General features: G+C 45.8%; 2 protein-coding genes across 2 annotated transcripts; one reads left to right on the top strand and one right to left on the bottom strand.

Moving 5' to 3' along the window:
* The first annotated feature begins 26 nt into the window (after positions 1-26).
* On the top strand, positions 27-2,371 carry LOC144174613 (ATP-dependent RNA helicase DDX24). Its single transcript, XM_077703390.1, has one exon. It carries the CDS (start codon positions 202-204, stop codon positions 2,251-2,253), a length of 2,052 nt encoding a protein of 683 aa, XP_077559516.1. The 5' UTR covers positions 27-201; the 3' UTR covers positions 2,254-2,371.
* Positions 2,372-3,031: 660 nt separating this feature from the next.
* Positions 3,032-11,841, bottom strand: Archease (protein archease). The gene is made up of 9 exons (XM_077703393.1): positions 11,585-11,841; positions 10,942-10,966; positions 10,846-10,856; positions 10,434-10,465; positions 10,222-10,300; positions 7,822-7,904; positions 6,415-6,467; positions 6,219-6,255; positions 3,032-3,164 (listed from the first exon to the last, which is right to left on the bottom strand). The coding sequence occupies exons 1-9, from the start codon at positions 11,676-11,678 to the stop codon at positions 3,075-3,077; spliced, it is 504 nt and encodes a 167-aa protein (XP_077559519.1). The 5' UTR covers positions 11,679-11,841; the 3' UTR covers positions 3,032-3,074.
* Positions 11,842-11,896: the final 55 nt, after the last annotated feature.

The following is an 11,896-nucleotide window of genomic DNA, read 5'->3' as shown; positions in this document are numbered from 1 at the left end:
ACAGCTGTAGAGTTGTCTAAATAACATTAAATGTAAAATCCGGCCGCTTGCGGTGTTCCTTTATTCGTTTAGATTTTTCTCAAGTTTAAGCGCGGCTACAGCCAGGCCAAGCCGCGTGAAGTTTACGCACGTGGTTGCCGTTGTTGCGGTGTTACTTGTCGGCTTGTCGTTTCTACCGGTGCACAGTTTTCTGTGAGTGCAATGACGAAGAAATCGGTTGTCATCCGATCTAAAGCCAAGTGGAAACCCGTTGAGGTAGATTCATCCACTCTTCAAACCTTGGAGTGGGAGGGCTTCTCTGGCCTCGAAGAACTCAGCAGCTATGACATAGTGCGCCAAGAGGATACTTTGGGCGAGTCTCGAGGCGTCTCCGATGGGCCTCGTAAGAAGAAGAAGCGAAAACGCCAGGTCAAAGGTAAGCAGACTGCAAGCAAGAGCAAACCAACCTCTACGGACGATGATTCCGATAATGCCGAGGGCATCCAACAACAGGACACCGGCCCGGAAGAAAAAAAATCCCGGCTAGATTCTCCCGACATGTCTGCGTGGCTCAACTGCTACGTGCCTGACGCTGTGTTGCGAGCGCTGGCTGAACTGAAATTTACCGAGCCAACTGAGATACAGGCGCAGACGCTGGCCGCGGCGATACGCGACCATATGGACATCATGGGTGCCGCCGAGACGGGGAGCGGCAAAACGCTGGCTTTCGGCATCCCCCTTCTTCATCACATCATGGAGCGCAAGGCACGCCTACGTGAATCCTCAGGGGCCACCAGTTTGCCGCTCCAGGCCCTGGTCCTGACCCCTACGAGGGAGCTGGCAATGCAAGTAACGCGACACATTCAAGATGTAGCCAAGTACACCGACGTGCGCATTGTGAACGTAGTCGGCGGCCTCTCGGCGGAGAAACAGCTGAGACTGCTCAAACGTAAACCCGAGATCGTGGTGGCCACGCCCGGACGGTTGTGGGAGCTCGTCGATCAGGGAGCGCCCCACGTCGCCGACTTGACCAAGGTCCGCTATCTGGTCATTGACGAGGCCGACCGCATGGTCGAGAAGGGTCACTTTGAAGACCTGACCCACCTTCTGGACATGATGAACGCACCCGCCGCGGAGGACGCCCCCAAGAGTCGCCGGCAGAACTTCATATTCTCGGCGACTCTGACCATGGTTCACGACGTGCCGAGCCGAATGAAGAACAAGCACAAAAAGCACAAGCTCTCCGAGAAAGATAAACTGGAGGAACTCATGCGCACCGTAGGGATAAGCTCCAAGCCAAAAGTTGTCGACTTGACTCGGAAGTTGGGTACAGCCGAATCGCTGTGCGAGTCGCGAATCGTGTGCCCCTCGGTCGAGGAAAAGGACAGCCGGTTGTACTACTTCCTCCTGGCACATCCGGGAAGAACGCTCGTGTTTTGCAACAGCATTGACAGCGTGCGCCGCCTGGTGTCGGTGCTAGACCTACTCCAGCGATGCCCCCTCCCTCTGCATGCCTCCATGCAACAGAGGCAGCGACTGAAAAACCTCGACCGCTTCCGGGACAACCCGTCCGGCCTCCTCCTCGCCACGGATGTCGCAGCGAGAGGCCTCGACATACAAGGCATCGAACACGTTATACACTTCCAGGTCCCGCGAACCGCCGAGGTCTACGTCCATCGCAGCGGGCGCACCGCGCGTGCCAAAAGCGGTGGGCTCAGCGTCATGCTGATGGAACCGCGCGAGTTACACCTCTATCGCAAGATCTGCAAGACCCTGAACAGGGACGAAGATCTTCCCGACTTTCCTGTTGACCTGAACATGCTCAAGGCAGTGCGCAATCGTGTGGAGCTCGCCAGAAGACTGGAGGCGGAGAGCCACAGAGCGCGGCGAAGCACTTACGAGGACACGTGGCTCCAGCGAGCAGCCAGGGAGATGGAGATTGAGCTTGACAAGCGGATGCTCTCGAACACGGACGAAAAGAAACGGGCCGACACAAAACGTAGGCTCAAGGCGATGCAGATGCAGCTGTCGGAGATGTTGAAAAAGCCCCTGTTCCCGTCCGGCTTTTCTGGCAAGTACCTGACCAAGCAGGGGACACTAGAGCTGCCCAAGGTGCGCTTGGATGCTACAGCATTGCAAGCCGTAGAAGCACGGAAAAAGAAGAAAAAGCCAGCGCCAACGTCTGCAGAGGTGGCCTCCGCAAAGGTGCCAAAGAGGAAGAGGTTTCGCAACCGGAAACGAAAGGAAGGTGCGAAGACACAAGACAGCGAGTAGGGTGGTGTGGCGAGTTTGACCTAGAAAAACCATTCCATGCACCAGTGTTTGTCATCCACCTTTTTTTCCCACTTCCGAGTATTGTACTAAAATAAATTATTTGTAAAACCCATGCAAAGGAGTGTAATGGCTGGTTTTACCTCAATACCTGACTGTTTGAAGTATCAAAGCAGTCTAAATATCATTTTGTGCAGATCCACCTGCAATGCTGAGCTTTGTCCAATTTGTATAATTGTGTGAATGCTCTAGCACAACTAAGAGTTGCTTTAAAAGTGTGTCAGTTCAAGTAGATGTTTAAATGCGCCCTACAGGTGTGTCGAGTACTGCTATGTTGTAGTTATAACCGCATGACCTTGTAAAGGTTATAGAATAGCAGCATTTCCCAGTTGTTCTAATATGTATGTCCTTGTGCATTATTTTATACACAACTTTCTTACCAGAACACATAAAATACAACTGCAGCACAGTTAGCATAAAAATTAACTAGCACATTTTATAACTATTTGTAAGCTTGTTTAGGCGTCCTTAGTCATTTTATAAACATCTGCAATTAAGAAACTGTAAAAGTTTATTGAACTTGTATGTTTCTGCAGTTGACGTAAAAAGTTATAGTTGAAGCTAAAAAATCAGTGCTGCATTCCACATATGCACTTGGTTGATAAGAACCAAAAGATGACTGCAGTGTTTTTTTTTTTTCTTTTGTGCTGCCAAGCAACTACAAGGGTTGATCAATCCTACAGCAATGTTCCTGAACTGTTATGATATCAAATCGAGCCCATTTCTGTGTAAAAAGCATCAGAAGCTTTCATAAAACTAGTACTTTATATGTCAATAATTACAAACACTTCGTGTTGGTCAGGCTCGTCCCAGACTTGCATGTTCGAGTACGTGATTGCTTTCACCTCAGTACCCTGTTGAAAAAGAGGCAACAGACCACAGTCGATACATTTCTTTTCCTGCATATGGACACAATATAAATACATCTGAACATGCTTGAAATGACGTGCAGCACGCACAGTCGTGTGAACTACAGGAATCAAGAAAAGAGAACCGGCACATTGACTTTTCCTTTTTAGACCACATGAAATATGGCGGAACCCCGTTTATGTGTCCCCGGGCTTTACGACAAACTGGCCAAGTCTGGCGAAGTCCATGTAGAAAAAATACATCTGGAAACCTCAGTTATAGCTGGTATTCATTCAGGCAACCATGTGAGTGCGCCGTTACTGGTTACGTCGGGCTCCGCGGGATGGCGGTACTTGTCCGTGCTTAAGCACACTGTGTGTTGGACGTTCCAAACTCTACCCTACTGAACGCAAAGTAGTGCCCCAACTCCAATGTGAGTGCGATTAATAACATCTCTGTTGACACCACTGTTGAGAATTGGGTTGAAACGGAGCAGACGATGCACGCCGGTATTTTTTTTCTTCGGCGTGCGGGTGCAGTGGCACAAGCCGCGCCATCTCCGCGGCCGTTTCCAGTGTTGCCAAGTGAAGAAATTGACAGCTGCACTTTTCAATGAATACCGCCTATTCGATGTGATCTCTTGCCTGACCTGCGTTATCTGATGACCAGTACGAAGCGCGAGACCGACCGGCGGACGAAATGAAAGTGCCACGGGCCTGTTCTGCAGACCTGGAGCCCGCTCAATTGGTTCTCTCTTGCACAGCTTTTTCATCCTTCTCATCTTTCGTTTCTCTTCCCTCCAGCAGCTGCCCGCTCCTCTGCACAATCGCTTTCCCCCTACTCCTTGCTGCCGTCTCTTCTTGCCTTGCTGCCCAGCGGTTGCAGGGGCAGTGTGCAGGTGTTCATTTCTCCCACTCGGCAGTGAATCGCCAACAAGGTTACGCTGACAGGCTTAGGCTTTCACATGTGTTTGTCATGATTGCAAGTGCCATGATTCGCACTGGCTGGCAGGAATCGCGGCAGTGGGCTGTGGTACAACGTTTGTTTAAATACAGCGTGATTGGCACCTGCACTGCATTATCACTTTTGCATTTACTTTTTTTATTGATTTCGGTTTATGAGCCCTGCAAAGCATTAGTTAATAGTTTACATTGAAGTATCTTGCAAAGCTGTTGCACAAAACTAATTTATAGGCGTAACTGTTCGGATTTTATGACGCCCGCATTTGACTACGCTTTTTCACGGTCCCAAGAAAGCTGTATAATCGGGGTTCCACTGTATATATAAAAAGCGCACTGGACATGCCACCGACAAATACCTTTTGCCTGTGCTTGTAACCCAAAGAAAAACATTTCACTGAATTCGAAACAAAGCTGTGGCAGTGAGGCAGTGGCCTATTTATGACGCTTACTAGCTGAGGTTTATGCCTCAGTGCGAACATGCACTAAGTGGGAGTTGCCAGATGTTTCACTTTGAAATGCCCTCACCTTGCTCGGTTTTAAGAAATACAGTGTAGACAAGGTGCATCAATCCTGTTACATTATTCAGATTTTGCGATGTCACAAATCACAGTGCAAAAAGTGTGTGGGAAAAAGATGCTTGCTTTTACCTCTTTGGCATTCTCTGCGTCAGTGAACCATTTCTGCTTATGGCGAGTGGCATGTTGTATGCACAATACTAATCTACCGGCACAACAGGCATACTTGCTTTTAAACTTCGGTGTTCCTTTAAGTACGAGCCAACACTAACGTGCTCACTTTTTTATGCTGGTTGCAATAGCTCATAACAGGAAGCAAACGCCTGTCTTAGGCCATTACACTCCAGCCATTTCGCAATGCTTTGGGAAACACCGAATGTTGAACGCAAACGCGCTGTGGTAGAAGTACCATGCGCATGGCTTACAATCAATTGCCTCCTTGAACATTGCTACTATTAAATGCACTCTTGTTCAGGGATGAAAAAGAAATGATCCAGTACATCTCACAATTCAAAACAAACACACACAAAAATTAAAGCCGTTCCACTCAATGTGAAAGATGCCGGAAGTGCAGAGCAGTGATTCGCCATAATGGGCTGTAGTGCCGTTATCCACTCACCGCTACCACCCAATGCAACAATTCAAATTTCCCGCCTTCGCAGTGCTCGCGCGCCCCCTGCCTGAAACTGCGCCAGTGGGAGTTCTGTTCTTTTTGTGCTTGCTTTTGCTCCCGCACGTGATAGCATTGCACTGCCACTTTTTTTCGCTTACTATCGTAAAAAACAACCCAACGAGCATTCCTAACTGAATGAATGCGGGCGCTGCCGGTTAGTTACGTATATTCTGCCTCAAATGTACCTACAGTTTTCTTTGCGCTAAACAACGGGGAGATGTACAAGCACCAGCGGTTCACGAGTTTCGAACACTTATGACTGTATAAACCACTTGGCTTTCGAAGCCTCTGGGTTATACCGCGACAACAGGCGCTATGACGGAATGTCGTGTGGCTCTACTTGAGTCCAGCGAGCGAGCTACGACGACAAGGCGTGGCCCTAAAGTGCTCTGCACTTAAAAAGGCAAGTGAGGGTGTGCTGTGGACAAAGCTATTCGAGACAATGAAATTAAAGCCCAAAGATGAATATAAAGCAATGTAATGCCATTTGGACAGCTGTTTCACTCCTGGGGCAGAGCTACCAAATAGAACTAGTAAATGCAAGAAAAATACGCCTGTGAAAGTCTCGAGAATCGAGGTTGTGTGCACAGAATTGAGTACAGAAAATTAATGTCATCAAGTTTTTTTCAACAATTAAATTTACCTTCAGCACTGATAATTTGTTGAAGCAAACAGAGAGGCTACAAGTGCACGAACAAGGGATAATGCTCCTATGCATGAGTAATTTGCTGAGCAAAATGAGGTGGCAATAAAATTAATGAGATGCTGAATTACAGGACCACTGTGAGAGGGTTTCCCTTGCGCAGAGCAGGATTGACAGAGCCCTGAAACTTGCCAAACTTCTCAGTGATTTTGGGGAGATTATGTATTTCGTGTACAGCCGCCTCTATTCAGACAGCAGGTACTTGCCTGGGGGTGCTTTCCAAGCTGAAATTCTTCACCATATCTGTAACCAGCAAAGATAAACAGGGTAAGGCAATCTGAAAAGCGTAATCGAAGGCTTAAGCTGATAAAGGTGATGGCCTTGGTTGAATTGTTTAGAGCTACTCTAAAAACAGGGGCGCCGAATAACACGGTGCTTTTATTAGTGCTAGGCTATACTTACACTCTCGCCTTTATCCTGAAGGCTTCCTTGTCAAATTCAAGGATCTTGACCTTCTGTAAAGAAAAAAAGAAATGGCAATAAGTTAGCCTCCAGCAGGGTGCAAAGAGTAGCGGAGCAAACTTTAGATTTGCTGAACGAATATTGAAGTGCTAGAGTCAATTCAGACATACAGGCTGCGATGTAAGAAGGCAATGTGTGATCAGACTTGCCTTTTGATGGGGGTTGGAAACCACACTGATGCACTGAGCCCACCTATCTATCAACAGGAGATAGAACTCTGCCACCAAGAAGCCACTAAAATGGCTAATACCCATGCTACACGAGCGTTTCAAAGGCCTTTGAGTCGAATGTCATTTTACTCAAATGGCAGCTTTGAGCTGCTACACAACATTTTCCAAAGGCCTTTGGTTGAAATGCCATTTGAGTCGAGGGAGCTAAAGTCAAAGTCAAAGGTTGAGTCAAAAGTCAAAGGCCTTTGAGAACCTTTGAGGTTTTCAAAAGCCTTTGAAACGCGAACGGTCGTGCTCTTGGGAGCAGTTTCTGCATGCCGTAATTACAAAAACAATTATTTACAAATAAAAATTGGGGTTTAGAGTGTACAATCTTCATAATTTCTCACTTGTTTTTGTTTTCTATCACTCACGCTACGATCACAAGGTAACTTGGTACTCTTAACACCGGTGCTGTGAAAAAAAGAAAAGAAAAGTAAAAAAAAACTGGTTGTCAGAGCATGTTTCGCGCGTGCTTGTAGATTGTTATCAATTTGATCACTAATAACTCCTTTTATTGCTCATTCTAAGTCTAAAATTAAATTTTTGCAAAGTACGGAACATGGCAGCAGTGACGACCCCAAAACATGGCGGGCAATGTGGAAACTTTCAACTGCCTTTAAGAATTGTCGTGTAGATCTGCCCAACTCCTTCCAGTTTGAATAGCACTTGAAATTTCGAAGGTCATTCAACTAAAAAATGTCATTTCAAGCGCTCGTGTAGCACAGGTACACGGTCGAAGGCATACTTATTGCACCTGTGCGCCCGTGATTTGTAGTAAACTTGCACAAGGAAATTTCCTGCATGTCTGTTTTAGGTGCACCTAGGATTTTTTGACAGACATGCCTTAAAACATTTTGAAACAAACGATGTGCCTGTTTTGCTCAGCTGGAATGCCTGCATAATTTATTTTTAAGCGGTGCTAACGTTCGGCAAAGAAGCAGTACTGCACAACATATGCAGCGGCAAATGTAGCCACTTTTTGTGCAGGTACTAATGGGAACCATGAGGGCACTTTTTCAAACCCACTGTCATTACCAACTTTTCGTACACTGTGGTAGGGTCAAAGAACAGGCTGTGAGGACAACACTACCGGTGCCTTTGCTCACAAACATGACAGAACATCAGGACAGCTCACCTTCCCGATGATGTACGGCTCTGCACTGAAGACAAACAGCAGCTCATCTAAAAAGTGGTACAGCAGCCCAACCATGTCTTCAGCTGTAACAAGCAAAGAAAGCATGCCAACAAAGGCCGACTGTTATGAGCAGTAATGCTTTATTTAGGCTTTTGTTCCGCTGCAACGAAAGTTTGTAGCAGTTCATTCAATTTTAGGTAAAAAAAAAACAACAACAACAAAAAAACATCTTTGTTGACACGTATTTATTGGTGCTGGGCAAGTGTTTTGTTGACACTGTCAGGTTTGAAATGGGCCCACCAAAACAATGGCCCTGTGCTATCCGACTATTATAGGTATTCCTGCTAAATTACACGTTACAGGGTGATATTTCTCGTTTTGGCTTGAAATAGCCTTTTTTTTCCATTGGTGTACTATCGTGATACATTGAAATACAAACAACGGAGCGCGAGGGTTTCAGTAATCCTGGTGACGGGCCATGCATGCGCAGTATGAACAAGTTGCAGGAGCTCGTGTCCAACCTTGGTTTGGCACCGTCCGACGTGTGAGCATTTTGGTTTGTCTTCCAGCCTCATTCAGCGCCAATGAAAGTGAAAAAGCTACAATCAATATGGGTGTACTTGAGCACATACCCTCACACCTGTACAAGTTGATTTAGCGTGTTTAGGACGTGTTTTTAAATACCTTTTAAGCTACCCAGGGGAGTCACCACCAAGTTAGCACATCACAACTGAGTAATTCACATTGTTTTGAGGAGCCATACATAATGCAAATTTCAATGGCTCTGTCCGGTTACTTACTCGGCGATACTCACTCAGCATCAGGCTGCACAGATAGAAAATTTTTGCGGAGTCATAAAAACATTACTCCAATGCCTTTTATTTTTGTCTGCCAGATTGAAGCGCCCTAATGAACACGTTGGCGGGCAGGTTAGTTCCCAAACAACACAGAGATACTTTATGATGCAAAAGTAAAAGGCAACAAAGGAGACGAGACTACTGCTGCTTTGTGTCTTTATAGACACCGAACTTTGTGCCAAAAAATTAGTATGCCTATGTCAGGAAGATACAACTTCTTGTTTGTTGCGTTGTACACAAGCAAATGTAAACGTGACTGCTGTGGCTTTCAAGTATAAAGGGGTACTCTGTACACTGTGTACAGTACAGGATATACTGGCAGAACAGGGCTTCCCAATTCAGGTGTCAATAAACAATGTTGAGGGGATTTGTGAAGACACTGGGTCATCACAGCAAAGTACGGAGGAATTTAATTACAGTGGCCCTGGCAGTGAAAGAGATGTGACAGATGCAGTCAAACTGACATTACTTGTGTTGGAGCAACTGGCCTGGAGGCTGAAGGCAATGTCACGTGAAGTTACACCACGGCTCAAAGGGGCCACGTGGACAAAACGAACGTTTGGTTCATTCGAAAGATTGCCTCGTTAGAATCATACTGACACGTTAGAACCATACTGACACCACTTTTAACGTAAACTTTGTTTGAATAAGCTTTATAATTCGGAAAAAAAAGGGAACAACCATGCAACCCACTAGCTCATTTCCCACAACAGAACTTATGGCGTCATACGTGCCAGCTCTGCAATTGGCTGAGGCCGGCAAAAGCAAACGCAAATTAGACAGGGCTTATAAGCTTACCGAATGAGCTACCTGTGCTTAAATTAAAGGCACATTCTGCTTATAGCAGCAAGAATGAAGGGGTAAACAGTGGAAGTTACGAAAGTACACGTAAGCATAGAAGTACCGATGCATACTGCTGCTGGTGCTGCGCGCACTATGCTTGTTTTCGCTGCACAGCACTGCAGTGCTTTGGGGTTGTCTCAGACGACCCTGGCCAATTGGCGTAAGCGACCGACCGTGTCTTAGGTGACCATATTTGTCGAGCGAACATCATGTTTCACAAAACGATTATTTTCTCACTGAACAAAAACAAGCCAGGTACAAATAAGACCAAACACAAAGCAAAGGCAGGAAACGGCCCTTCATGTTATGATGGCGACATCTAGGTTCACAAACAGTAAACCAGACTCCGCAGCACGCCAAGTTTAGCTTGAAGGCCTGCTCTTGTGATGTCATTGCAGACGTCGTGAAAACACACGATTTGGCGGGACAACCAAAATTTTAACCTAAATTGATTAATTTCTCAGTGAATATGGCATCATTTCCTGCCGGACAAGCGCTGGGAGCCCCATAAAACACGAAATCTTTTGAATGAAACAAACTTGTATTCTGTCTGCATGGCTCTTTTAAACAGATATGCATTTGCCCCAAGTGCAATTTCTGGCTACCCCACTACTCACCAAGCATACAAATTTAAAGAAATACATACATCCACGAAGAAGAAAAATGCATGCGCAGGTTAGTAACATGCAAGCCGGCGTACCTTCCGCAGCCACATCGCAGGTGGCACGAATGTCGACTTTGTCGATCTCCGTCATGTAAGCAAACATTGCCACCGCCACCTGTAGAAACAGACAATGACAATCACCTAATGAAAAAGAAACTATTATAACTGTAGATCCCCACTACTCTTCCGCCAATTAACGGAGCTAAAGGCATTTCAATCATCCTCCCGTATGAAGTGGCAGAACTTACCTGCTCAAATGCTTCTGTAAGATCTTCGCCCCCTGGATGTTGCTAGTTAAGAATCAAGTGGCTGCAGAAGCAAATTGTGACACATGCTCTTTGGCTTGTGTAGGGAAACCAGAAAGTTTCAAAGTACGCCACAAGAATAATTTGAGTAAGGTTAAAGAGTGCCATAAAAAGTCAGCATGTTGCCACTTCCCAAATTCCCTGTCATAAACACAGAAATGGCCTAGCTGAGATTACGTCATGGAGGTTGTGGCAAAGTACCCTATACGTACCTACTGTGCTGTTAAGACAGTTAACGTTTTGTAGATTTATGGTACTCTTGAACATGGGGTACACACTAGCCCAAACTGTTTGCTGTTGATATTTGTACCTAGGGAATTCTGCCGCAACAAACTAAACATGACAAGCAGGATACATCCGTGCAGCCTGAAAAGAAAGGAGAAATATTTGGCACTGTGCTCATGGGGGCGCCTTCGATTGAAGAATTTAGTACAATTACAGAAAAACTTACTGGACATCAGCAGTGTGATCAAGGTCTGTAAAACAAAAGATCGAAAAAATGACGTTATGAATACGAAAGTACAATTGTTCGCTTATCGGTCAAAATTTATGAAGACCATTTGACGCAACATCTAATGTCAGCACAACAACAACATGCTGTTCTTGGAAAAGTACATTACCATGACTGCAGTACAGTTGGTCTTTATAAACAGTTTAAAATTGTTCCGTCCAAACTGTTCACTCGTTAGGCGAAGGCACTTAGCTGGTTATCTGGTATCAGAAGAAAATTCAGCTTTCGCCGACCTCGGCAGCATACGCAGGATCAGCTTATTTGCTAGGCACTGTTATTTTTATTGGTGCTGAATAAACACACCATAAAACACGACGCCTGAGCAGATGAGGCCGAGCAAGAAAGAATCGCACATTAGAAGCAAGCAAAACAAGTGCGATCTTGAAGTTTAAGAATGATTAAGCACCTGACAGTACGATCCCCATCGCTCATCGTATCTGTGTAACGAAGAAAGCGAAAGCGTACACAGTGTCCCTGGGAGCCAGGGGTCAAGTCAAGCGACATTTACGTCGCCTTTAGCCTCGGCCCCATGTACACCATTCTGCCAAATAAACTTCAAACTTCAATCAATCAATCAACTCACATTCATACTTGACGGGCGGTATCGAGAGCTCCTCTTCTGAGAAATCGTCTCTCTCCACCAGCTCCGCACAGTCGCCTTCGTCTCCAAAAGACATGACAACACAACTTGTACGTATTTCGTACTATAAAACTGACTGTGTAAGGGAAAAACAGAGAAACCTGAGTGTAAATATCAGCTTCTAATGTTGCATACCGCTGTTACAGTACTATCGCCGCGATTGCCGCCCTGTTGCATTTCCTTTCATGCATTTGGCTTTCGCTTCGTCTCAACTCGTCTTGATAGCAAACCAGCTCATAAAAGAAAGTGGCAACT

The sequence above is a fragment of the Haemaphysalis longicornis genome, unplaced genomic scaffold, assembly GCF_048455015.1.
Source record: "Haemaphysalis longicornis isolate Haplotype H1 unplaced genomic scaffold, Haemaphysalis longicornis Haplotype H1 scaffold_3, whole genome shotgun sequence".
NCBI classification, from domain to species: Eukaryota; Metazoa; Arthropoda; class Arachnida; order Ixodida; family Ixodidae; genus Haemaphysalis; species Haemaphysalis longicornis.
This window is presented reverse-complemented; position numbering and strand designations above follow the sequence as displayed.

Bases quoted from the DNA above. Each gene is read 5' to 3' on its own strand.
- LOC144174613 (XM_077703390.1), top strand. From the start codon at position 202: ATGACGAAGAAATCGGTTGTCATCCGATCTAAAGCCAAGTGGAAACCC.
- Archease (XM_077703393.1), bottom strand. From the start codon at position 11,678: ATGTCTTTTGGAGACGAAGGCGACTGTGCGGAGCTGGTGGAGAGAGAC. The intron at 6,256-6,414 runs GTAAGTATAGCC...TGCTGGTTACAG, and splicing joins TTCAGGATAAAGGCGAGAGT to ATATGGTGAAGAATTTCAGC. The intron at 3,165-6,218 runs GCAAGTACCTGC...CTTTTTCAACAG, and splicing joins AGCTTGGAAAGCACCCCCAG to GGTACTGAGGTGAAAGCAAT.